Here is a 26,701-nt window from a genome sequence, read left to right on the forward strand (position 1 = left end):
AAAAGCTAAATCATAGTAATTTTTTTCTTGGTAATATTTTTTCCTTTTATGTTACAATTAGGACCCAAAGAAGGCCGAAATGAATAGAAAGCTCAAACGCATTTTAGACCTCTGTTTTAAGATAGTCTTGCAAATAATACATTGGGAGGTCTCTCATTAATTTTTTAGTAATATGGTCTAGCCTAGCTAATCCAGGCAAAACCAATGTTCCTCACTGCTCATTTTATACGAGTTATTGCTTACTGGGGAAGGAAACTACTAACACAGTTAATTTTTTTCCCATTTAATAGTAGTTTATTTTTTTCAATTACATGTAAAGATAGTTTTCAACATTCACTTTTAGAAGATTTGGAGTTCCAAATTTTTTTCACTCCCTACTCTCCCCCCCTTCCCAAGATGGCATGCAATATGATATAAGCTATACATGTACAATCATATTAAACATAGTTCTACATTAGTCATGCTGTAACACAGTTAATTTAAATAAAATCTTTTAGGTGCAGAGAGAAAAATGGACGAGATGTCTTCTGGTCCATTCCAGCAACATAATTTTGGAAGCTGGAATTTGATTAAAGTCAAATCAAAGATAAAAGAAGCAATGAACAAATGAATCTTTCTTGTAACAATTTTTCTATAGCTCAAGAGCCAAAGAATACTATGAGTTATTAAGTGCTTACCTGTAGAGAAAGCCATGCCTAAACATGTATTGAAGCCAGTGATGGCTAGAATGTCATCAAAGCTACCAGCAGCCATAAGCAAAGTCGGGACACCTTTTTCAACACCATATCCACCTCCTTGCAAAATAAGCATTGAGGGCACCACAACAGCTGGGGAGACAGCACCTAGAACAAAACTAAGCAGGCAGAATTGCAAGTCTTCATTAAATTTTTTTCTTATGATTTTGAAAGGAAATGATCATATCTTTAGGGACAAAATCCCCTATGTCTATAGAGGCCAAAATAATGACCACTGTGGTCATCTAAAGCTAAGGAAAAAAAATCCCTCAGTACAAGTAAAATAGCTTTTTTATTATACTATATTATTATAATATATGATATATTATATTTTATTAGAGTATATAAAACACTTTATTATTATTAATATTAATAATAAGTAATGAGGAAAAGAAGAAGAATAGCTCTCACTTACATGATACTTTGTAAGGTTTGCAAAGTGCTTTACACATGTTAACTCATTTGATCCTCACAACAACCCTAGGAGGTAGGTCCCATTGATGAGGAGGAAATTGAAATAGAAATTAAGTGACTTTCCCAGGGTCACAGAACTTAATAGCTTTGTGACACTTAATAGTGTCTGAGGCAAGATCTGAACTCAGGTCTTCATAGGAAAGATATAACACCATTCCCAGTCCCTCACCCAGAAAAATGAGTATAAAATGAAGCAACGGTGAGAATTAATAGCTGAGCAGGAAGGGAAGAAATGATAAAATGGCAAAATCACAGCAGTCATAGTAGAGTGTAGGGACAAAGACTCTATTATCTTTTGTACTTTTTTTGTTGTGAAATTTGGCTTATCTTTCCCAACATCTATAGGTTTCATCAATGTGAACATTTCCTCCAGACTACCCATCTGATCCTTCTCAGCCTGTCTGATTCATGGACAAGTCCTCCCACAAAACCTCCGAAGAAGTTCCACTGAGTGTTGGAATGTAAGGTGAGACTAAAATAGAAGGTGTCAACCTGGGATCTTTGAATTTTTTTTAACAGTTTTGATAACTGTCTTTCAATATAATTGGTCTTCTTTGCAATCCTGTGTATTTTATTTTATGCATTTAAAAACATTATTTTGAGGAGGAGTCCGTAAGCTTTACCAGACTGTTGAAGAGGTCCATGACATAAGAAAAGTTAAGAATCCCTGGACTAAAACATCAATTGTCCCCAGTACCTCAAACAGTTTGAATTATTAACTTCTACAATGTAGGCAAAGGGCACTGTAGAGTTTACATTATAAATCAGAAATTAACATGCATATTTTGGTAGGTCTCACCTAGATGTCTATAATTTTTGCTGCTTTAGTGGCAGCAAAATGGAGCAGTGGAAAAGCACTGATAGATCTCTGTTCAGATCTAGCTGCAGATGCTTACTAACTGTACAACTCTGGGAAAGTCACTTAACCTCAGTTTCCTCATCTGTAAAATGGGGATAGTAATAGTACCTACCTCATAGGGTTGTGAGGGAAATAATCAAGTGAAATAATACTTTTAAAGTACTTAGCACAGTGCCTGGCACACAGTAAGCACTACATAAATGTTAGCTTATCATCATTATTATTATTAATATAAAAGGCTAGGGAATGTACATTTGACTCAGATGGAAAGAATACTCTGCAAAATCTTAAAGAGCCACAGATTTAAATGCCAGACATTATTTAAGTTCCAAATGTTCCTGGCTATTTTCACAGGACAAAGAAAAATAAATTACCCTAAGATAAATCCCCATTGCCAAGGTAAATGCATTAAGAAGTGGGCAAGAACAGCAGATGAACATGCCTCAACAAGGCAGGGGCCCATGGATAATCGGAGGCACACAGCCTTCAGCTTCCTCAGGGCCTGAAATAGAAAAAGATACATTTAAATAATCCTTTAATGATGTACAGGCAAAATTAGCTTAAGGGTTGACACTTTAATACCCCATTTTATATCTAGTTTTTGTTTGTTTGCTCTGAGATTTGAGAAGGTCTGGATACCTGCAAGGAACTCTGGCCAAGTAATTGGGACAAGCTTTATTTTTCAGTGTGTGATGTTTAAAAAGTCCGAGAGACATAGTTTCTGGATAGTTAATCATTCTACTAATAATGCTGGCAATATCAATAAAATCAATAAAAGGAATGGTGACATAAGCTCACAGTTTACATGCCTTGGAAGAATGCATGTTCCTCTGATTGGTTAACAGTTAATGAGAGGATGAATACTATAATGAGAGGTGGCCTTATTCCAGCGAGGGTCTTGGGATATGTGACACTGACCACTCGAATCTTGGTCAAAGTAATTTATCAATGTCCATATCACCCGTCTGACAAAAGGGAAAATCACCACATCACACCTATCAGATTGGCCAAAAGGACAAAACAGGAAAATGATAAATGTTGGAGAACATGTGGAAAAATTAGAACACTGATGCATTGTTGGTGGAATTGTGAAATGATTCAACCATTTTGGAGAACAATTTGGAACTATGCCCAAAGGGCTATAAAAATGTGAATACCCTTTGACCCAGCAATAGCACTTCTAGGGCTATATACCAAAGAGATCATACAAATGGGAAAAGGACCCACATGTACAAAAATATTCGTAGTAGCTCTTTTTTGTGGTGGCAAAGAATTGGAAATTGAGAGGATGCCCATCAATTGGGGTATGGCTAAGCAAGTTGTGGTATATGATGTAATGGAATACTATTGTGCTATAAGAAATGACAAACAGGCTGACTTCAGAAAAACCTGGAAAGACTTGTATGGTCTGATGCTGAGTGAAATGAGCAGAACCAAGAGAACATTGTACACAATAACAGCCACATTGTGCAATGACTAATATTGATAAACTTAACCCTTCCCAGCAATACAAGGATCTAAGACATCTCCAGAGGCCTTGCAATGGAAAATGCTATCCACATCCAAAGAAAGAACTATGAAAGTTGAATTGTTATTTTTTTTCCCCTTCTGTTGAGTTTTGTTTCCTCTTTCTGAAGGTTCCTCCTACTGGTTTTAATTGTTACTTACAACACCACTAATGCAAAAATATGTTTAATAGAAATGTAAACATATAGCCTATATCAGATTGTGTGCCATCTTGGGGAAGGTGGTGGGGAGGAAGGGGGAGAAAAATTTTAAACTCAAAAGCATGTGGAAGTGATTATTGATAAATCAAAATAAATTAATAAAATTTTTTTTTAAAAAGGGAGAATCCACATTTTCCCAGATCTATCTGAGTAAACATAATGAGCAGGAATATACCCATTCACCTAAACTTGGAATTTCTTTACTGGTTTTCATTAGGTCTTTAGCTTTCTTGGCTGGGCAAGCCTTTACTCAAGATTTCCCAGACTGGTTGGTTTCTGGATGAGGAAGTAGAAAAGGAGAAAACCTTGGTCCTAATGCAATAATTAATTATTAAATACAAGAGAGAAATAGATATTTCTCTCAAGTGTAGGGACACACTGATCTTGAGGTATTCTCTTCACCTCCACAAAGGGTAGGAATTTTCTAGTAGTACCATACATTGACTGAACTCAACAAATTATTGACGTGACCAAGAGAACACGGCAGAGCTGCTCTCTGACTATATCAACATATCATTGCAGAATTAATGTGGGGGGCCAGAGGATGCAGGGAGTCACCATAAATGGGAAAAACTTTGGTAAAATAGGGTCCTAGACTTTTGTTTTAACTTATCTCATATTAAAGCTAAGCCTACCTGAAATACTCCCATTCAGAGGCAAGTCACATCTACTTTACAAAACTCTGATATTTCATTCTTACTTAGGAACAAAAGTCCTATTCAATTATTAGACATTGTGTTTCTCAACCCCACCTTTGAATCAAGTCCAAGCCCAGCGCGAACCAAAATAATAGAAAGGGCTATGTTTCTGAGAGATGCAGACCATATGTGCTTTATCTGGATTTTGTCACTGATGACAGGAATATTTCTAAGGAGAAACCCAGCAAGCAGCATGCCTTGAAAGAAAAAACAAAAAACAAAACAAGTGTCTCTTAGGTGAATTCATTTTCTAATAAAATTGAGGATATTTTTAATTATTAAAGACATTTGATGATTTAAGTAATGCCCAAAAGCCATTCTTTTTTTTCCTGTTTGATTCAGTGTCTAACACATATTGAACTTTTAATGAATATTGAACTTTTTTTTTAAGAAAAGCATTACAATCTAGTTTGTGGGGCTGATAGGAGAAAAAAGAAAATTTGCAGAATTTTCATTTATGAAATGATGGAATCTCAAAATTGGATGCAATCTCAGTAGCCATCTAGTCTAATGTGTACCCAAAAGGAATTACCCACTATAATGTACTCACACGTGGTCATCCACACTCTGCTTGAAGACCTTCAAAGGAGGGGAATCCACTATGTCCCAAAGCAGTCCATTCCATTTTTGTATAGCTCCAATTACTAGAAGGTGTTTCCTTATGGGATTATAGATCTAGAGGGCTTCAAGATACCATGGAGCGCCTCTTGTCATAGGATCATTGTATTCTGACCTGGAAAGGATCTTTGGGACATTTCCCCGTGTGAAAATTCCCTCTTTTAATGCAGATCAGCAACTCTATAATTTATTTAATCCTAGAGTTGCCTGCAGCAATGAGAGGTAAATGACTTGCTCACGATTACACAACCAGAATTTGTCAGAGAATGGATCTGAGCCCAAGTCTTTCTGATTCCAAGATCAGCTCTCTACCCACTAACCCACCTTTGCAGTACACCAATAGTCACAATGCCTTGTATTCACCCAATCTGCTTCTTTTCTTGGCTCTTAAGTGCAAGAAATCTATGTGGGCTCCCTGGACCAGTAACAATCCAAGAAAAGTTGGAAACATACATTACTTCTCTGTAAATCTTCTCTGAAATGTATAGGAATGGATTAGTATATTTTTCTGTCAAATTCTAATTAATCAAAACCCAAGTTGTCTGAGTGAATGACACAGGAAATGACATTGAGGAGACTTGGTTGTTTTAAAGAAGCCAGAGTACGTTGGACAACTCGTATTTGTGCAACACCTCTGTGATGTATGAATGGAGAAAGTATTTCTTCAGAAGACTGAAAGACCTGGAGAGAGCCAACTGTGAGAAGCAAGCTCTCTAAGTTTTGAATGGCAGACACAGGATTTCCTTAGAGCCACAGACACGTTGAATGGTCGATTGCTTATTCTCCATTATTCTGCAGTCCCTTCCAAGAGGTCCTAACTACAATAGCACTTTGGGATAATCCAGTTTTCTTTCCTTCTTCAATCAAGCAACTGACATAATGCTTAATCTCGGTCTATAAAGAAGAAATGTCAATTCTCGTTTAAGAATTAAGAATACCCCTTCTGGCTGCTGGTCAGAACTATTATTAGCACAGCTATTTCCCCTCCCTAACTCAGCTAATGACTTTCAGTCTGGAAACCCTATTGTCTCTCCTGCCTCCACTCTTTAACATAGAATCTACTCCCTGTCAGAAACTGGCCTGATCAATCCCTTAATATAGAAGCGTCCAGGCTAAAATAAAGAGGAAGCAAAATATCAAGTGCCTTTGTTATTGTTGTTACCTTGTATCTATTTTTAAATCTAATCTAAAATCTAATTTTTTCCATTAATAAGAATTTATTGCCTCTTCTTCCTACTACATTCCTCCTCCTGGGGGAAAGAAAAAGAAAATCCTAGTAACAAAAATTTTCCCAGTTAACCATTTTCTTTCTAATCTTAACAGGATTGATTTGTTTGTGTAAAAACTTTTAATTTTATGTAATCTGTCCTTTTTATCTTCTGCGATTTTTTTCTGTATTTTCATCATGAATTCTTCCCTTAGCCATGGATTTAAAAGGTAGTTTCTTCTTTGATCTTCTAATTTGTTTTCAATGTGGCCTTTTTATGGATAAGTCATGTATCTACTTGTAGTTATCTTGGTATATGGTGTGAGGTGTTAGTCTAAGCCTAATTTCTGCTGGACTACTTTCTAGTTTTCCCATTAGTTTTCTTCAAGTAATGAGTTCTTACTGCGGTAGCTAAAATCTTTGGACTTATCAAACACTAAGGTAAGAAGAAATTAAATTGATTCTGTATCATTTTATAATTGATTCCATTCTGTAATCGATCCTATTCTGTATTACTGCCCCATTTTGTATGATCGCTCAAGCTACGTTTCTTTTGTCTCTTTGCCTATAAGCTAAGTTTACAGGTTCAGTTCTCCTGCTAATCACTGTCCTATTCTTGCCTCAAGGAAGTCTGTTACCCTTGAAAGAGGCAGGTGGACACCAGGGAGTCTGGTCTAGTATCTTTACACCACCAAACTTCAAGGATGTCTGATCTGTCATCCAAAGAAGTCTGGTCCATTATCCCTATATGGACTCAAACAATGAACATTTCTTAGTCACAGAAGTTTGGCTTCCCCTCTGAGTTGGTTAAAAGAAAACATGTTATTCCTCATACTTTCTGCTCCTGAAAAATCCACTGATACCTGTTTGCTGTCTTTGAAGGCCTCTAAGCTGGCTTGGTACAATTGCACCAAATATGTTCATCCTTGCCTATCTTTGTGCAATTAAGGAGGATCTTATTTCCCTCCTAGGAGCCAGGGAGTCTGCTGTCCCTGGTCTCATAAATCAGTCAAGCATTCCTCCAAGACACAGAGGGGCAATTTCTAGTCCTCACATGGGTGCTAGCCTGTTCTTGATGTAACCAATCATTTTGTCCTCACCCAGCCCTGAAACCAATTTTATTGTTTTCCTCACCTATCCAACTCTGTTCTTTGTTCTGTTGTACTTCCCAAAACTATATAAAGGCTAGTAAGCCCTACCTTATGGTCTTTGGTCATTCAGAAAGACCACTGACCTAATTCATTTGTCATTGCTAGCCTAATAAATTGATCACGCTCAGACCACTGTCTCTCAGTTTATCTTTTCAAATGTAACAGGTACTTGGTTCATTTGTTTCTATACCCTGTGTACCTAATTTGTTTTACTGATTGGCCTCTCTATTTTTTAACAAGTACCAAATAATTTTAATGACTATTGCTTTAAAATATAGTCTGAGATCTGGTATTGTTAGGTCTCCTTCCTTCTCACATTTATTCATTATTTCCTTTGAGATTCTTGATCTTTTTTTCTTCCATATGAATTTCATTATTATTTTTTCTAGGATTGTACAGTGATTCCTTGGTAGTCTGACTGGTATAGCACTGGATAAGTGAATTAATTTAGGTTGTGTTGTTATTTTTATTATATTGGTTCAGCTTACCCACTTTTCTCATTATTTAGGTCTGTCCTTTTTACTATAAAGGGCATTTTACAATTGCATTCATATAGTTCCTATCTGTAGACCCCCAAGTATTTTACACATTCTGTAGTTATTTTAAATGGAATTTCCCTTTCTACTTTTACCTGCTGGATTTTGTTGATAACAGAAAAGCTGATGATTTAAAAAGGTTTGTTTTATATTTTGCAAATTTGCTAAAGATATTGTTTTCATTAACTTTAGTTGACTTTCAAGGATTCTCTAAGTAAACCATCTCATCTGCAAAGGGTGATAACTTTGTTTCTTCTCTTCCTAAACTCATTCACTCAGTTATTTTTTCCTGTCTAACTGTATTTCTAACATTATATAAAGTGGACATCTTTGCTTTACCTTCATCTTATTGGGAAAGTCTCTAGTTTTGTCTCCATTATATATAATGCTGGCTCTGGGTTTTAAATAGATACCACTCACCATAGTAAGGAATGGTAAATTATTCCTTTGCATTCTAGCGTTTTTAACAGAAATGGATGCTGTGTGTTGTCAAAAGCTTTTTCTTCAAAAAACAAAACAAAACAAAACAAAACAAGAGGAACAGCCAGGTGGTGCAGTAGATAGAGTACCGGCTCTAAAGTCAGGAGGACCTGAGTTCAAATCCAGCCTCAGACACATGACACTTACTAGCTGTGTGACCCTGGGCAAGTCACTTAATCCCATTGCCTAAAACAACAACAACAAAACAAAAGCTTTTTCTTATGTTTAATATGATTGTACATGTATAGCCCATAGCAGATTGCATGCCGTCTTGGGGAAGGGGGGAGGAAAGGAAGGGAGAAAATTTAGAACTTAAAATCTTATAAAAGTGAATGTTGAAAACTAAAAATTAATTAATTCAAAAATAAAAAATAAATAAAAATAAAATTTAAAAGCTTCTTCTGTGTCTTTTGATATGCCCATATAATTTTAATTATTCTAGTTTTAAATTATTTTCACATCTATTATTCAAGTTTTAAATAATTCTAGTTTTTAATTATTCTAGTTCTAATTTTAAATAAATTCTAGTTGGCCAATTATGTTTCTAACAAATCAATCCTGAATTCTTACTATACACCTAATCTGATCCTCATGTATAATTTTTGTGATTTGTTGCTATAGCCTCTTTGCTAATATTTCCTTAAGAATGTTTGCTTAAATGTTTATTACATATATTTGTCTAGTTTCTTTCCTCTGTTTTGACTTTCCTTGGTTTAGGTATCAATACCATATTTGTATCACCAGAGGAATTGGATATAATTCCTTCTTTTCATGGTTTTGCAAAAAAGTTTGTAAAGTATTAGAATTAATTATTCTTTAAATGTTTGAAAAATTTGCTAATAAGTCCATCTGATCCCAGAGTTTTTTCTTGAGGAGTTTATTTGGCTCGTTTAATTTTTTTTTTTGAGACAGGATAATTTTCATCTCTACTTCTTTTTCTATTAATTTGAGCATTTCATATTTTTGTAAATATTCATCCATTTTATTTGTCAGTTTTATTGCCACACAGTTGGGCAAAATAGTTTCTAATAATTTTCTGTACTTCTCCTTATTTGTTGTAAATCTCTTTTTTCATTTTTAATACTGGTAATTTGGTTTTCCACTTTATTTTTAAAAATTAAGTTAATTAGTTGTTTATTTTTATTGGCTTTTTAGAAACCAGATCCTAGTTTTATTTGTTAATTCAATAGGTTCTTGCTTTCAATTTTGTTATAATCTGTTATCTTTCAGGAGAGATGAAACAATATTCATAACTATTTGATCACAACTATTACATTTTCTGGAAAATGTTTCAAATTCAAAGGGTAAAAATGGCAAAGAGATGAATTTAGGCAAAGATTACAAATTAATGCAAATATCTTTTGAAAGGGCAAATAGGTAGCGCAGTGGACAGAGTGTAAGACCTGGAGTCAGGAAGACTCTTCTTCATGAGTTCAAATCTGGCCTCAGACACTTTCTAGCTATGTGACTGTGGGCAACTCACTTAACCCTGTTTGCCTCAGTCTTTTCATCTGTAAAATGAGCTAGAGAAGAAAATGGCCAACAATTTCAGTATCTTTGCCAAGAAAACCCCAAATGGGGTCATGAATACTCCATGACTGAAAAATAACTTTGAAAGCCATATATATATCTTACTTTAACATCTCATCATTTCACAGAAGTCAGTAAAGCTCAGTGATAGAATAATTTTGCAGATGATCTATAGCAGTCATGTCAAACTTAATAGAAACAGATCCCTACAGGTCACGTATTGACTTAGAAAACCACAAATTACCATTATCTATGTTGTACTGTCTTTTTATCTATTTTGTTAGATATTTCCCAATTATATTTAAAGCTGGTTCAGACCTCATTTGGGAGTGTTGTGGGCTCCGTGTTGGACACTTCTGATCTAAAATCTACAAGATGGGTATAAGTAGACCGTAACATATTGCTATTAATAGCATGCACAGAAGTAGTTAAAAAAAAATACTGCCCACAACTTGGCCAGATAAGGAATGTGTTTTGACCATATCTACTCAATGAGACCCTCTAATAAGTTTTTCTTAACTAAAATCATTTTCAAAATATTACATAACTTGTTATGTATAACAACAGTAAGGTCACAAGATATAAGAGAGGTATGGTTCCACACAGGAACTATGCATATTTATATTCTAACATTCTTCAATCTAAACTACCAAATCTTTAAAATTCACACAGATAAAAAAAAAAGGAAAAGGTTGCACTTACCAAGAAGAGGAGGTAGTGGAGGCAATGTAGGTAGCTTGACAAATCCCAGAAGTTTACCCCCAGTGACAGCACAAAAAAACAGGACTAATATTCCAAATAGGTTTCCACCAGGGAGACATTCATTGCCAGTAACTGACCAAACCACGGCCCATACAAGAACCACCATGGTGACTGTAATAAATCAGGAAAATTAAAATATGTGGCATTCTATCTATAATGATCTCACACTATAAAATATGTATTCCATGATATAAATTTGAAGATAACGTGTTCATTAAATATGGTTTGCAATTTCTTTCCTTTATGTCATATTCTTTACATACCATTTGTTATTATTTGACCAAAGATGCCTCTTGGGGGACAGGCAAATATTTGCCTCAGTTTCCCCCTACTCGATTCTGGTGATGATTCTGGTGATGGCTCATTACTTTTCAGTAGGGCACTTTCTTCCATTGGCTCATTTCCGTCTATACCTTTGAGATCCATGACCGTCCCCTCCTTAGGGCAAAACAATTAAAAGTATGTGAAAATGTGATATATTATATGAAAATATGATTCTTTTTGAAACAGGAAAGTCATTGCAATCAGAAAATAAAATTACTAGCATTGAAATAAATGAAAACTCTATGTTGCAGAGGGGAAAAAATGGCTGGCAGAATCATATGACTTTATGAAGAACTAATACACTGGTATTTGGAAAAGGTTCAATGTTGGAAATATTAGACATTATGCCAAAATTTTCTTAGAATGGAAAGAAATCAGAGCCATGATAAGGTTATAGACGTTAACAAGTGATATGGAAATCTAAGTGATAATAAAAACAAAAGGTATCAGTAAAAGTTTATTTTTAAAAATTCAAGTCACATTCGAGACCCAACAAAAACTATAAAAGGTCTATGAAAAAATGTCATAGCAATGATGGGCATAACTTTTCAAGACTGCTTTCATTGCAAAATCAGATATGCTAATAAAAATGCATCCATCAAAGGATGGACTGCACTGAAATGATTAAGACCGGCACCATCTTTGGTCTGGCTTTGCCTTTATTATGCCACACTCAAATTAAGAGTCAGGAAGACAGAGATTAGTTAAATTGGAGTGATTTGGTATCACGGCTGCTCAGAATTGGATTTAGAGGTTAGAAGGAAATTTGCAGTGCTATCACAGAGGCAAAAAAGTAGTCCATACCTAAAAGAAAGTACTGAAAGATTGCACATTGCATTTTAGATTGTAATTTTTATTTTTCAAAATACTCATTGCTACTTTTTGTTTTTTTACATCACCTTCACTTCCCACAGATCTCCCTCCCTTTCCCATCCCAGAGAACCAGACTCATAACCAAGAATGGAAAAAGGGTGAAAAGAAGTTCAGCAAAACTAAGCAACACAGTGAAAAAAATCTGACATTACATGCATTGTTTCCACACCAATGGTCCCCCACCTCTACAAAGAAAGGAAGCTGTAAGGGGGAGGTAGGTGGTGCAGTAGATAGAACACCAGCTGTAGTGTCAGGAAGACCCGAGTTCAAATTTGCCTCAGACACTTGATACTTACTAGCTATGTGACCCTGGGCAAGTCACTTAACCTCGACTGCTTTGCCAAAAAAAGAAAAAAAAAAGAAAGGAGTCAGTGCTTTCTCACATCTCTTCTTTGGGGCCGATTTTGCTAACTATAATTTCGTAGCATTCAAACCATTCAATCATTTGATTGGTGGTTGTTTTTTTTTTCCCATTTACGCTGTTGTAGTTATTGTCTACATTGGTTTCCTTGTTCTGCTTACTTCACTTTGCATCCATTCTTATGCTTTTCTGTACTCATATTGTTTCTTATGATACAGCAATATTCTATTAATTAAATTAATTAATAAGCAAATTATTCTATTAACTAAATTCTATTACTTTACCATGATTTGATTAGCTATTCCACAATGGATGGATATCAGCTCTCCTTCCATTACTTTGTTTCTATAAAAAGCATTGCTATAAATATCGTGGCGCATGTAGGACCTTTTTTCTCCTCACTGAGCTCTTGGAGCATATATACTATCCATGGGCCAAATGATATAGACAGTTTAGTCATTGCCTTGGCACAATTTCAAATAGCTTTCCAGAATAGCTGGACCATTCACAGCTTTACAGTACTTTAAATGTGTTTCTCTTTCCAAGACCCCAACACTGCCTAGAATGTGACTTCAATATGCCCATTTGACTTTGCACAGCTCTCTCTCACTTAAATCCAATTCACTTGCAAGTCAAGTTCCTGATGTTATGGTCCTCTTTGAGAATGAAGGACAAACACAAATGAACAAATGAATGACTTTTATAAAATACAAATAAAATTACCTCTGTTGTCTTGATTGTGGAAGCAGCAGAATTTACTTCTGGTTCATTACTCTGAATCACATCATCTTCATTTCCCATGGTTTGTAAACTAAGAAAAAAAATAGGATGGGGGGAGGGAGAAAGCAATTTTAAATCGAGATGAGGTAGCATATGAAAATGAAAGTTCTATTTCTCTCCCTTTAAATAAAAGTCCTTTTCTTCCCAGTATTTCCCAGATAAAGCCTTGTAGTCAACATCACACCAACAGTGGCTAAGCCAGGGGAGGGGAACCAGTGGCCTTAAGGTTATATGTGGCCCTCTAGGTCCTCAACTGCGACCCTTTGACTGAATCAAAACTTCACTGAACAAATCCCCATAATGATAATGATAATAATAATAATAATAATAATAATAATAATAACAATCGGGGCAGCTAGGTAGCACAGTGGATAGAGCACTGGCCCTAAAATCAGGAGGACCTGAGTTCAAATCCAGTCTCAGACCAAACACTTGACACTAGCTGTGTGACCCTGGGCAAGTCACTTAACCCCAATTGCCTAAAAATAAAAAAATAATAATCATAGCAATAATAAACCCCCTTTGACCAGAAGGTTTGTTGTCTCTTAATGCTGACTTTATTTACATTGCTGTAATCATTGTGCTTGGACAGGTAGGTGGCATAGTGAATAGAACACTGGGCCTACAGTCAAGAAGAGAGCTTCCTGAGTTCAAATCTGACCTCAGACACTTACTAACTGTTGGACCCTGGGAGCCACTCGATCCTGTTTGCTCAGTTTCCTCATCTGTAAAATAAACTGGAGAAGAAAATGGCAAACCACTCCACAATCTTTGCCAAGAAAACCGCAAATGGGGTCGTGAAGAGCTGGACATGACTGAAACAACTGAACAACACCAATCATTATGTATATTACTCTTTTAGCTCTGCTTTCTTCACGCTACATTATGTAGCTCACCCCAAATTTCTCTGAATTACATTTACCATTTCTCACAATGTAGCAATATTCCATTGCATTCATCTACCCTAGTTTGTTCAGTCATTCCCTCATCTTTGGCATTTATTTTATTTACAGCTTTTTGTTATCACAAATAACATAACAATGAATATTTGTGTACACATGGGCATTTTCTTGTCAATCACCTACTTGGGTTACACAGTCTCAACCAAATGTTGTGAGTAATTTAGTATCTTTTCTTGCATAATTCCAAATTGCTTCCTGGAATCAATCCCATTATTTTACAGGTGAGGAATTCCAGAGAGGTTAACATCTAAGGTCATTTAGGTAGCTAACTCCAAACCCTGGATTGAAAACCAGGTCATTTAAATCCAAATTTAGTACTCTTTCCATATCATACTGCCTCCTTACTAAAACTTTCTACCATTAGTCCCATTAATCCTCTTTTCATGATTGGTCTTCATCATCCTTTATATCACTGAGATTTTGGCCAACCTTTATTTTCTTCTTGACAAAGACCTTGTTGCCTGGATTAAAATGTTGATGGGATTTTTCTTTCTTTTTTTTTTTTTTATTTTAGATTCAAACACTGAAACTCAAATACACAATAGGGGTAAGAAAAAGAAATATATCATAAACTTAAATACAAAGTAAGAAAAGAAAAGCATGTCATGTGCATAGCAGAACATAAGAGAGGATTCAAAATATATAGCAATAAATTTTATTTCAAGAAAGTTCATATGATAAATACTTCACATTGTGTTGAGAAATGCTTTTCTTTGCTTCCTTATAAGTTTTCTTTTAAGTGTGAATATATTTCTATATAGATACAGATATATACAGACATATACTTACATATATGCATATATATATAGAATACACTTTCCTTAACAAATTCTACTCCTGATCTTTGTTTTTATTATTTGTGCATGTTTCTTATTTCCTATCCCTCCTGACTCCCTTACTTCCACCCTCTACCTTGTCCTCCTATTACTAACCCTTTCTCTCCTCCAAGGATCCCTCCCTTATCCTCCCGTTCCCATAAATCTAAACAACCTTCTATGCCCCCCTTTAACTTATCCCCTCTATAGATTCTTTCCCTTATCCTCTCCCCTCAACATTTTATTTCTTTCTAAATTTAGAAGACTTTTATATTCTTCTGGATATATATGTATTGTTCCCTCTTGAACCCATTCCCAGTGAAAGGTTACCAAAACTAACAGCCCTCCTCCCCCATCTAATGCCTCTGTATCAATTCTTCCTCTAGTATCTCATTTGTATAAGATAATTATTATTTTTAGCTGTTCCTAAACAGTTTTACTATCTGAAGTCATATCATACTGAGGTCTACCCCAATTTTTCTTACAAACTACCCAATTACTAATAACAATCTTAGACATACGTTTTACATTTTACATATATGAAAGATAAACAGTCTGTCCTTATTTAATCCCTTGTAATTAATCTTTGGTAAGTACCTTATATTTCTCTTGGCTCTTATATGTCAAATCTTCTATTAAGTTCAGTGTTTTTTTTTAAACAAAGTCCTGAAAGTCTAAATGTCCATTTTTTTTCATTCAGGATTATGCTTAGCTTTGCTGGATATGACATTTTTGGCCAGAACCCCAGTTCTTTTGCTCTTCGATATATAGTGTTCCAAGACCTATGGTCCTTTACTGTTGCTGCTGTTAGGTCTTGTGTAATTCTAATTGTGGCACCACTATATTTAAATTGGGTTTGTTTGGGGTTTTTTGGATTTTTTTTTTTACTGAATCTGCCAAAAGCATTTAGGTCGAATTTTCTATCTTCTTCAAATTGCCAACCTATGCTTGTAACTTTCTAGCATAGCCTAGTTTAGACCTTCTCAAGGGATAATGAGGAGTAAGTTAGTAGAGAAATGATTATGGCCTTCATCAATTTTGGATAAAACAGTAATAATAGCTCCCTGGATACTGTACAGCAACTAGGTGGCACAGTGGTTAAAGCACCAGGCCTGGAGTCAGAGTTCAAATCTGGCCTCAGACACTTACTAGTTGTATGACCCTGGGCAAGTCACTTAACCCCATTTCCCTCAGTTTCCTCATCTGTAAAATGAATTGGAGAAGGAAAGTGGCAAACCATTCCAGTATCTTTGCCAAGAAAATCCAAAATGGGGCAAAAAAGAGTTGGATGTGACTGAAATGACTGAACAACAACAGCGTGGACACTGTGCAGTTACAAAATGCTCTCTTCACAACAGTTCTGTTAAGCAGGTAGTGTGTAGACTAGGAATCAATGAACTTACTCTCTCTGACTGATGGGGATGTGATCTGAACCCCTAAAAGGAAAAGACCATGTCTTTGGGATCTGGACCCCAAAAAGTAAAAACCCTGGATTTTCCCACCTCGCCAAATCTCTGGTGGCCACCTGAGGCTATAAGTCTATCAACTGGCCTTTCATTGTGGCTATCTATACTCAATCTCCCAATTCTGTTCCATTATGTCCCAGTTGCCCTTGGACACTTCCTACCCTTAATCCTATCTAGACTCCATTCTCCCTTGGCCAAGTCCCTGGTTTTTTGTTCACCCCAGCTTACTGACCACTCCCATCCAGATCCTCCTTAGACCCCTCCTCCAGTTACCCCAAACTACTTGGCCACTCCTAGATCCCTTCCACAATCTTTCTGTGTATAAGGTCCATCTTGTCTCCATTAAGGTGCTCAGGTTCTTAAAATCTAGCCACTGCCCAGATTCTTTAAGAACCTAGCCAATAGGCCCCAGAAAAAACCCTGGAACAGCTGAACCAGAAGAAAGATGGGGTGCAGTAATCTGGTAGCCCAGATAGCTTGAGGGATTAACGGAAAAGGCCCCTCTTGCCCTGGGGTAAGGGGAGCAGTACAGAATGGGAGGTGTCACAGTGAGCTAGCAGAAAGCCCCATCTCAGCATACCGGGAGGAGATCCTAAAACCCAGGTGATGGAAGCAAGCAAACACCAACACCTGGACCTCTGAGTGCCTCAATGAGGGCAGGGGAACTGGTGGAAACCACCTTGGAAAACCACCAGGTGCCCCAGCATTCTACACCAACTGGCTCTCCCAGTGCTCAGCAAAATTAAGGGAAATAGCACTCCAAGGGGCCCCAGGTGGATAAACATCCTGCAACGACCATCTGAAAGGAGCTGAAGAAAGTAAAAGGAAGGAAAGGCCAGGGTAAGCAGGAAATTTCCAGGAGCCACACTACCCAATCTTACCCCTAAGGGAAGCAGCACTACAAAGGTCCCCAGGCAGATAAGCACTCTGCAACATCCATCTGAAAGGAGCTGAAGAAAGTGAAAAGAAAGGAAAAGCAGTCAACCTGAGTTGCCCTAGAATTCCAGCCAGCCCAACACCAGGTAAGCTGCCAGAATCCTACAGTCTCCAACTGCCAACATCAGAGGCCCCAGTGCACAATGCCAGTGACCAGGCCCTAGGCTCTCGATACAAGAAGCCTGGGTCAGTGCCCTCTGCTCCCAGCAGGAGAGATCAGTCTCTTTAAAGGACAGGAAATAAGCAAACACCATGAGCAAAAAGAAACACACAATAGATTCTTATTGTGAGAAGAGTGACGATCAAGGCAGAAATTCTGAAGAGAACAACATTGTCAACAAACCCACATCTGGAACCTCAAAAGGGAATATGATCTGATCTGAAGCCCAAAAAGCCTTCTTAGAAGAGCTGAAGAAGGATTTTAAAAGTCAAATGAGAGAGGTAGAAGAAAAAATGGGGGAAAAAATAAGAGGTATGCAAGAGAGAATTAATAGCTCGGAAAAGAAAGGGCAAAAATTAACAGCAGAAACAAGCTCCTTAAAAAATACAGTTGGCCAACTGGAAAAAAAATTACACTGAAGAAAACAAGTCCCTAAAAAATACAATTGGCCAAGTGGGGAAGGAGGTACAAAATCTAATAGAATAAAACAACTTGTTAAAAATTAGAATTAGGCAAATGGAAGCTAATGACTCTATGAGAACAAGAATCAGTCAAACAAAAGCAAAAGAACGAAAAAATAGATGAAAATGTAAAATACCTCATTGGTAAAACAACTGACCTGGAAAATCGATCCAGGAGAGACAATTTAAAAATTATTGGTCTACCTGAAAATCATGATGAAAAAAAAAAAGCCTGGACAGTATCTTTCCGGAAATCATAAAGGAAAACTGCCCTGAGGTCCTAGAACCAGAGGTAAAATAGCCATAGAAAGAATCTACCAATCACCTCCTGAAAGAGATCCCAAATTGAAAATGCCAAGGAATATAATAGCCAAATTCCAAAATCACCAGGGCAAAGAGAAAATACTGCAAGCAGCCATAAAGAAACAATTTAAATATCATGGAACCACAGTCAGGATTACACAGGAGCTTTCAGCTTCTACATTAAAGACCATAGGGCATGGAATATGACATTCTGTAGGGCAAAGGAGCTTGAATTACAACCCAGGATCAACTACCCAGAGAAAATGAGCATGATGTTTCAGGGGAGGAGATGGAAATTCAATGGAATAGGGGACTTCCAAACTTTCCTAATAAAAAGACCAGAGCTCAACAGAAAATTTGATCTTCAAATACAAGATTCAAGAGAGACATAAAGAGGTAAACAGGACAGAAAGATACAACATGTTGTTAATAAGGGCAAACTGTTTACATCCCTACAGGGAAGATGACACTTGTAACCCTTGAGAACCATATTGTTATTATACCATGTTAAAGGGGGTATACATAAAGGGGTGGGTATAAGTTGACTTTGATGCAATGATAAAAAAAAATCTGATCAAGAGGGTTAAATGGATCCAAGCAAGCAGATTAATCTGATCTAAGAAAATGTACTGAGAAAAAAGGAAAGGAGGAGGAAGACAAGGGTAAATGATATTACAGGAAAAGGCACAAAAACCTATAACAGCAGAGGGAAAGAAGGGAGGGAGATGAGCATTATTTGAACCTTGCTCTCATCAGATTTGGCTCAAGAAGGGAATAACATAATCAGTTAGGTACTAAAGTTGATAGACTTAACCCTTCTCAGTAATACAAGGATCTAAGACATCTCTAAAGGCCTCATGATGGAAAATGCTATTCACATCCAAAGAAAGAACTATGGAGTTTGAATACAAATCGAAGCATACTATTTGTTATTTTTTTTCCTTCTGTTGTGTTTTGTTTCCTCTTTCTGGTGGTTCCTCCTATTGGTTCTAATTCTTACTTACAACATCACTAATGTGAAAATATGTTTAATAGGAATGCATATGTATAGCCTATATCAGATTGCATGCCATCTTGGGGAGGGAGGTGGGAAGGGAGGGGGAGAAAAAATTAAAACTCAAAAGCTTATGGAAGTGATGATTGATAAATCAAAAGAAATTAATTTAAAAATTTTTTTAAAAAAAGAACCTAGCTAATAGTTCACAAATGTTCAGGTTCCTTAAAAGTCTGGCCAGTGTGGCAGATCTTTAATAAATTTTGTCTCTGGCTGAAAGATGGCTTAGGTCGAATTCTTTCGGGCAGGACCCATGTCTCTTGCTCTTGATATTTTGGGGTCCCAGCACCCTAAACCTCTAGACCTCAACATGACCAGTGCCCACATTTCTATCCTTCATAACAGCAGGATATTTCAAGGATGTAAAGACATCCTTGAGTGTGTGTGAATGATGACACTAGTTGGATCTGTTTCCAAGAATTTGCCTATTGGTCTGAGGTAGGTGGACAAATGTCAGAGATCCCAGCTGTTATTGGTGGATGTCGCTACCATTGGGGGCTTGAATCTCAGAGGGTCTCTGTTCTTTTCTTTGGGTTCCCTTCTTTGAATATTTGCAAACCATATCAGTAATCCTTCCCAGCACTGAGTCTCTTTTCAGAGATATGATGTGTTCTTGAGGGAAAGCTCTCAATCACAGCAAGATGCCAGAATTTTTCAAATCAATGAATGTTATCCCGATAGCATTAAGTAACCTAGGGAGAGAAGAGGCTAGTGGTCCTGGTAAAGAGCTTAGCTAAGAAGGATCTCAAAGAGAACTTCCAGGGGTCACTAACTGAAAAGCTCCACTCCACATACACCTGTTTATCTGTGTGATTATTGCCACATCACAACATGAGACTCATTTCCTCATTGTAAAATAGGTTCAATACAAGGAAAATGCTTTGTAAACCTTAAAAAAGTGAGTTATTTTCTGTATAAATTGTGAATCAACATCGTTGAGAAGTTGAATTATTCAAACACTGTCCCCACTACACATGAGTCCTCTCTACATGTATGGGGTCCGCCCTCTTTCTCCACATTGCTACAGGAGTAAGGAAAGAGAATGAAAAGTGATGCAAAAACTCAAAAGCATAGGGCTACTTAATATTTATTATAGGGAGCCACTGGATAGTCATATCCCAAAGCAGGTGAAAATTAAACATCTTTTTTTTTTTACATCTCCCAAAAAGAAAGACTCCTGGCCTCTTCCTGTAAACTCTGGCTTAATTCCCAACTCAAGAAAGGAACTCAGCCAAAAGAAAATATAGGCTGAAACACACACCTTAGATAAAACAACTTTCACAATCTCTCTTTTAGGTGAAGTTCTCTAAATGGTCTTTACCTTATCTGAAAGAGTTAGGCAGTACCAAGCTCAAACAATGGTTTTTCTGGTTTGTAAATGAAGAGGGTGGTTCTGCTGAAACAGGTAAAACCTCAGCAAAGGTAGGAAAAGGAATTTACAATGAGGTCCAAAGTACCACCACCCCTCTTTCTTCCACCTACCAATTTTAAGCATATTTTAATTGAAAGTAAAAGACTCATTTTTCTCTCTTTCAAATAAACAAATTAAACTGTACTTCTAAAAAAGGACTAATAATTACAATAGCTAGCATTTATATAGAGCTTTAAGGTGTGCAAAGACTTTTAAAAGTGATATACTTCACATGCATCTATGCCACTAAATAATCCTGGGAGTTAGGTACATTGAATGGCATTATTCCTATTTTACAGGGAAGGAAATGGGTTCAGAAAGGTTGGGATTCTTCTTCCTTCACATCTTACATATGACCTCTTATGAAACCTTTTCTGATCGCTGGCAGTTCTGGTCTGTCTTTCACGGACCTTAATTAGCATTTTCTCAGCACCTCTTGGGTTCATGTTGTATTATATAGATCTCTAAAACAGAGGCTATTTTTTAAAATTTTAATTAATTTTTAGTTTTAAACAATCACTTCCATCATTTTTGAGTTTCGTTTTCAGATGAAGAAACTAAAGCTTTTGAGTTTTAGCAATTATTTTTTAATTTATTTTTTAGGCTATTGGGGTTAAATGACTCGCCCAGGGTCACACAGCTAGTAAGTGTCAAGTGTTTGGTCTGAAGCCAGATTTGAACTGAGGTCCTCCTGACTTCAGGGCCAGTGCTCTATCCACTGTACCACCCAGGTGACCCAACTCTGGGGTTTTAAATTTTCTCCCCCTCCCTCCTCATCTCCCTCCCTAAGACAGTGAGCAATTTGATATAGGCTCTACATAAACATTCCTATTAAACAAATTTTCACATTAGTTATGTTGTAAAGAAGATTTAGAACCAATAGGAGGAACCACAAGGAAGAAGAAACAAAATAAAACAGAAGGAAAAAAAGAACAAATAATATGCTTTGATCTGCATTCCACCTCCACAGTTCTTTCTCTCAATGTGGATAGCATTTTCCATCATGAGACTTTTGGAGATATCTTAGATCTTTGCATTGCTGAGAAGGGCTAAGTCTATCAGAGTTAGTCATTGAACAACGTGGCTGTTACTGTGTACAATGTTCCCCTGATTCTGCTCACTTCACTCAACATCAGTCTATACAAGTCTTTCCAGATTTTTCTGAAATCTGCCTGCTCATCATTTCTTATAGCACAATAGTATTCCATTACATTCACGTACCACAACTTGCTCAGACATTCCCTAATTAATGGGCAGCCTCTCAATTTCCAATTCTTTGCCACCACAAAAAGAGCTGCTATAACTATTTTTGTACATGTGAGTCCTTTTCCCATTTGTTTGGTCTCTTTGGGATATAGCCCTAGAAGTGCTATTGCTGGGTCAAAGGGTATTCACATTTTTATAGCCCTTTGGGCATAATTCCAAATTGCTCTCCAAAATGGTTGGATCATTTCACAACTCCACCAACAATGCATTAATGTTCCAATTTCCCACATCTCCAACATTTATCTTTTTCCTATTTTGTCATATTAGACAATCTGATAGGTGTGATGTGGTACCCCAGAGTTGTTTGATTTGCATTTCTCCGATCAATAGCGATTTAGAGCATTTTTTTTCCCATATGACTATAGATAGTTTTAGTTTCTTCATCTGAAAACTGATATTGGCTATTTTTTAAATGAAGAGGTGGAGAGAAGGACTTAATTTTTTCTCTTTTTTAATTTTAATTTTCTATTTTCAAATTCTTTCTCTCCCTCCAGCCCATTCCCCACCCATTGAAGAGGAAAGCAATTTTAAATTTTTTCTTCAAGAACAGATATGGTTATGACCTGTTATATACAAATTACCTGTCTGTGTCCTACTCATACTGTTAAAATTTTACTCAAATGAAGCTTCCCCACTGAGACTTCTCTGATCTCCAAACTCATCATCCCAACAACACATAGCATTTACATCTCTCTGAGAAGTTTTATTATGCCAGTATATGTTTTGTATCTGGACTGTAAATTTAGATGAGGGAAGGACCCTTGATTTAGATAAACTTTGTGTCACCCCTACTAAACCAGCAGATTAATCCACATGCCAGCTGGTGATTATTAATTCTCACTAAATTGAAGCGAATGTCAGTTCTTGATGGGGTAATTAAGGAAAGTGGTGATTTTTTGGTGGCTTTTTTTTTGCCACTTGCTTTGAAGGAACCAAATTGCATAGAAATCTCCACATAGGTTTAGTAGTTGCCACATTATTTACCTTAGTGATCTCATCAGCTCTCATGGATACAACTAAGTCTATGCAGAGGACTCTCAGATCTACTTAGTCAGCCCTAACCTCCCTCCTGACTTGCCATGTCTAGTCTCCAATGGCCTGTTACTGGACATCTCAAACTGGATGTTCCATAGACATTTTAAATTTAACATGTCCAAAACTAATGTTTCTCCCAAAACCCTCCCATCAAAAATGGGAGGGAAGGTGGTGGACAATGCTTGAACCTCACTCTCTTTGGAATTGGTTTAAAGAAGGAAGAATATATATGCACACTCAGTTGAGTATAAATAAATGTACCTCTCACCCAATATGGAAGTAGGAGAGGAAGGAGATAAGACATATGGCAGGGTGGGGAATGATAAAAGTGAGGGCAGATTAACTGAGTGGTCAGAAGCAAAACAGACTTTTGAGGAGGGCCAAGATAAAAAAAAATGGAGAAGGATAAACAGAAGAAAAAGGGGCAGAGGGAAATACACAGTAATCATAATTGTGAATGTGAAGGGATTGAGCTCACCCATAAAATGCAAGTGGATAGCAGAATGGATTAGAAGCCAGAATCTAATAATACGTTGTTTATGAAAGACACACTTAATGCAGAAAGATACACACAGTTAAAATAAAGGGCTGGAGCAGATTCTATCATGCTTCAGCTGAAGCAAAAAAAAAAGGCAAGGGTAGCAGTCAGGATCGCAGACAAAGCAAAAGCAAAAATAGGCCTAATTAAAAGAGATAATCAGGGAAATTACATTTTGCTCAAAATGAAGTAACATCAAAAAATTTTACAGCAAGTTTCTCTGATAAAGGCCTCATTTTTCAAATATATAGGGAATTAAGTGAAATTTATAAAACTAACAGCCATTCCCCAATTGATAAATAGTCAAAAGATATGAATAGGTGGTTTTCAGAAGAAGAAATCAAAGCTATCTAAAGCCATATGAAAAATGCTCTAAATCATTATTGATTAGAAAAATGCAAATTAAAACAAACCTGAGCTACCACCTCACACCTATCAGAAATGACGAGTACTGGAGAGGATGAGGAGAAATAGGTACACTAATAAACTGTTGGTGGATCCAACCATTTTGGAGAAAAATTTAGAACTGAGCCCCAGGACTATCAAACTGTGCATATTCTTTGACCCAGCAATACCAATAGTAGGTCTGTATCCCCAAAGAGATCAAAGGAAAAGGAAAAGCACCTGCACATACAAAAATATGTGTGACAAGCTATTTTCGTGGTGGCAAAGAATTGGAAATTTAGGGGATACTCATCAAGTGGGGAATGGCTGAGCAAGTTGTGGCACATAACTGTGATGGAATATTATTGTGCTATAAGAAATGACAAGGGGGGTGGTTTCAGAAAAAGGTATGGCAAAACCTATATGAAATGATGCAAAGTCAAGTGAGAAGAACTGGAGTTCACTGTGCACAGGAACAGCAATGTGGTAATGATGATCAACTGTGAAAGACTTGGATATTCTGATCAATACAATGATCTAAGAAAATTCCAAAGAATTCATGATGAAAAAAATGCCATCCACCTCCAGAGAGAGAATTGAAGAACGTTGAAGAACCCAGTATGGCTAACATGGAAATTTTTTTTGCATGATTTCACATATATAATTAATTGATATAATTAAAGTTATATATAATATATTGTATATAACATAAGAATGCTTAACATAAATTATTTTATTTATTTTTAAAAAGAAGATACCAAAACCCTTCCCTCTCCTAACGACCCTATTACTGTTGAGGGTTCCACCATTCTTCCATTCATTCAGTCTCTGAAACCTGTGTCATCTTTGCTTGACTCCTCATTATCTCTCACCCACACATAGCCAATCTACTGCCAAGGCCTACTGATTTCACTTGTGCAACATTTGGAACATACCCCCTTCTGTCCTCTAATACCCTGGTCCAGGACCTCATCACCTCTGCTTGGACTGTTACAATAACCTTTTCCTTGCTCTCCCTGCCTCAAAGTGTCTCCCCGATCCAGTCTTTACCCGCCACTGAGCTGCCAAATTGATCTTCCTAAAACCCTGGTCTGACAATATCACAGTCCTATTTGATAAAATCCAGTAGCTCAGATATAAAATCCTGTCCTCTTTCTACTTTTCCGGTTTTCTTATACCTTAATCCCCCGCACTCTGGGATGCTCTGACACTGGCCTTTTTGCAGTTCTTTGTACGAGACACTCTCTCTCCTCACTCCACACATTTTCATGGCTGTCCCCTATGCCTGGAACAGTCTCTCTCCTTTTGGCTTCCTTCAGGTCCCAGCCAAAAATCCCACCTCCTTCAAGAAGCCTTCCCTATCCCCTTTAATCCTAGTCCCTTTCCTGTACGATTATTTCTAAGTTATTTTGTATATATCTTGCTTGCACATAGTTTTTTACACGTTCATTGTTCCCTCAATTAGATCGTGAGCTTCTCAAGGGCGAGCACTGTCTTGGACCTTCCTTTGTGTTCCCATGGCTTGCTCAGCCCAGTGCCTGACACACAGGAGGCCTTGATAAACGTTTGCTGATTTGACTACATACCCCGCTGCCTCTGCCCTACTGCTTAGCACAGTGCCTGATGACTTGTCATCGCGTCCTTCCCTCGGATTCCCACTTAGTAAATACTTGTTGATCTGTTATTGATTGCAGAGTCGCAGCTCTCCGGGATTCCTACGCCTCTCCCCGAGGCCTCCTCCTAGCTCCCTACCCCCACCTGGCCAGTGAGGATCAAATCTCCCCGCAAGTCCCAGGCCCAGTGCATCCCTTCAGAGTAATTAAAAACAAAACAACGCGCAAACCGACCCCCCAAGGAAGACAGGCCTGTGTCCCATTACTCAAAGCTCAAGCCATCAATCAGTTCCAGAGTCAAAACCACAGGTTGCTTTCCAGAGCCCAGCCTAGTGCCTTAGGTGTTCGCAAAAGAAAAGGAATAATACTCACATTGTTCTTTCCCGGAAAGGCATCATTAAACCCATCTTTAATGGTCGCTTTGGAAACGAGTGGCAAAGAACAGTTATTTTTTAAAGGGGAGGGAAGGGCAGACACTGGCCATCACCAGCACTCTTTCTCCTTGCCCAAACAATGGCTGGCATCCACGCGGCTGCTTGCATCCTGTTCCATCCTGGCCAGCATCGCCCTTTTTTCTTTAGCTGCTAACAAAAGGGGCAGTAGCTCCGTGACCCCGGCTGGCTTCCCTGGAAGGGCGGCCTCGCCGATCTGGGTGGCCCGAGGGCAGGTATTATTAGTTCCTGCAGCTGCTGGGTCACCCACCCTGCTCCGCCTGGCATGCCAAACTCCGGGGTGGAGCCCAGGCGGAGAAGAGCAGAATGGATGGAGGAGGAGCCTTGGGATACGTCAGGCAGTGACCGGGAGGAGGCTGGTGCGGTTGCCTCGACTCTGTCCAGGGACCGCTGCTCAAAGAGACAATCCCCTCCTCAGCAACAATAATGCCCTTACCCACCCTGCAGGACAAGTCATCCCTTCTGTGGTACCCAACGGAGGAAGTGCGGTTGGCTAGCCCTGAGGAGCATCCTTCTGTGGGCCGAGCCCTAAGGATCTAGCCTTCTACTGTTTGTTGCTGTTAGTGCCCTGGTGTGAAAGCAAGTGTATGTATGCTCTTAGGAGCGTACTCTGTGCCTGGCTCAGGGTGTTGGGGCACTAGATCCCCAGGCAGCCGTGAGGAGCTTGCAGAGGGCTCGGTTTGGAGTCAGGGGACTGCAGTTCAAATCTCACCTCCCTCCTGCTGCGTGAC

The 26,701-nt window shown here is 37.7% G+C and overlaps 1 protein-coding gene across 2 annotated transcripts in view; it reads right to left on the reverse strand.

Annotated features, from left to right (window-relative positions):
- The window catches only part of LOC110223069 (sodium/hydrogen exchanger 9B2), a 45,856-nt gene extending 19,585 nt beyond the window's left edge, over positions 1-26,271 (reverse strand). For both annotated transcript variants that reach the window (XM_021008404.2, XM_021008403.2), the window contains exons 1-7: positions 25,891-26,271; positions 13,058-13,145; positions 11,040-11,214; positions 10,717-10,887; positions 4,547-4,689; positions 2,442-2,569; positions 678-853 (exon numbers count right to left, since the gene is read on the reverse strand). In XM_021008404.2, coding sequence (XP_020864063.1) covers positions 678-853; positions 2,442-2,569; positions 4,547-4,689; positions 10,717-10,887; positions 11,040-11,214; positions 13,058-13,145; positions 25,891-25,925 — 916 coding nt within the window. In that variant the 5' untranslated portion in view covers positions 25,926-26,271. The remainder of the gene's footprint in view (positions 1-677; positions 854-2,441; positions 2,570-4,546; positions 4,690-10,716; positions 10,888-11,039; positions 11,215-13,057; positions 13,146-25,890) is intronic.
- Positions 26,272-26,701: the final 430 nt, after the last annotated feature.

The sequence above is a fragment of the Phascolarctos cinereus genome, unplaced genomic scaffold, assembly GCF_003287225.1.
Source record: "Phascolarctos cinereus isolate Bilbo 61053 unplaced genomic scaffold, phaCin_HiC Scaffold_9;HRSCAF=440, whole genome shotgun sequence".
NCBI classification, from domain to species: domain Eukaryota; kingdom Metazoa; phylum Chordata; class Mammalia; order Diprotodontia; family Phascolarctidae; genus Phascolarctos; species Phascolarctos cinereus.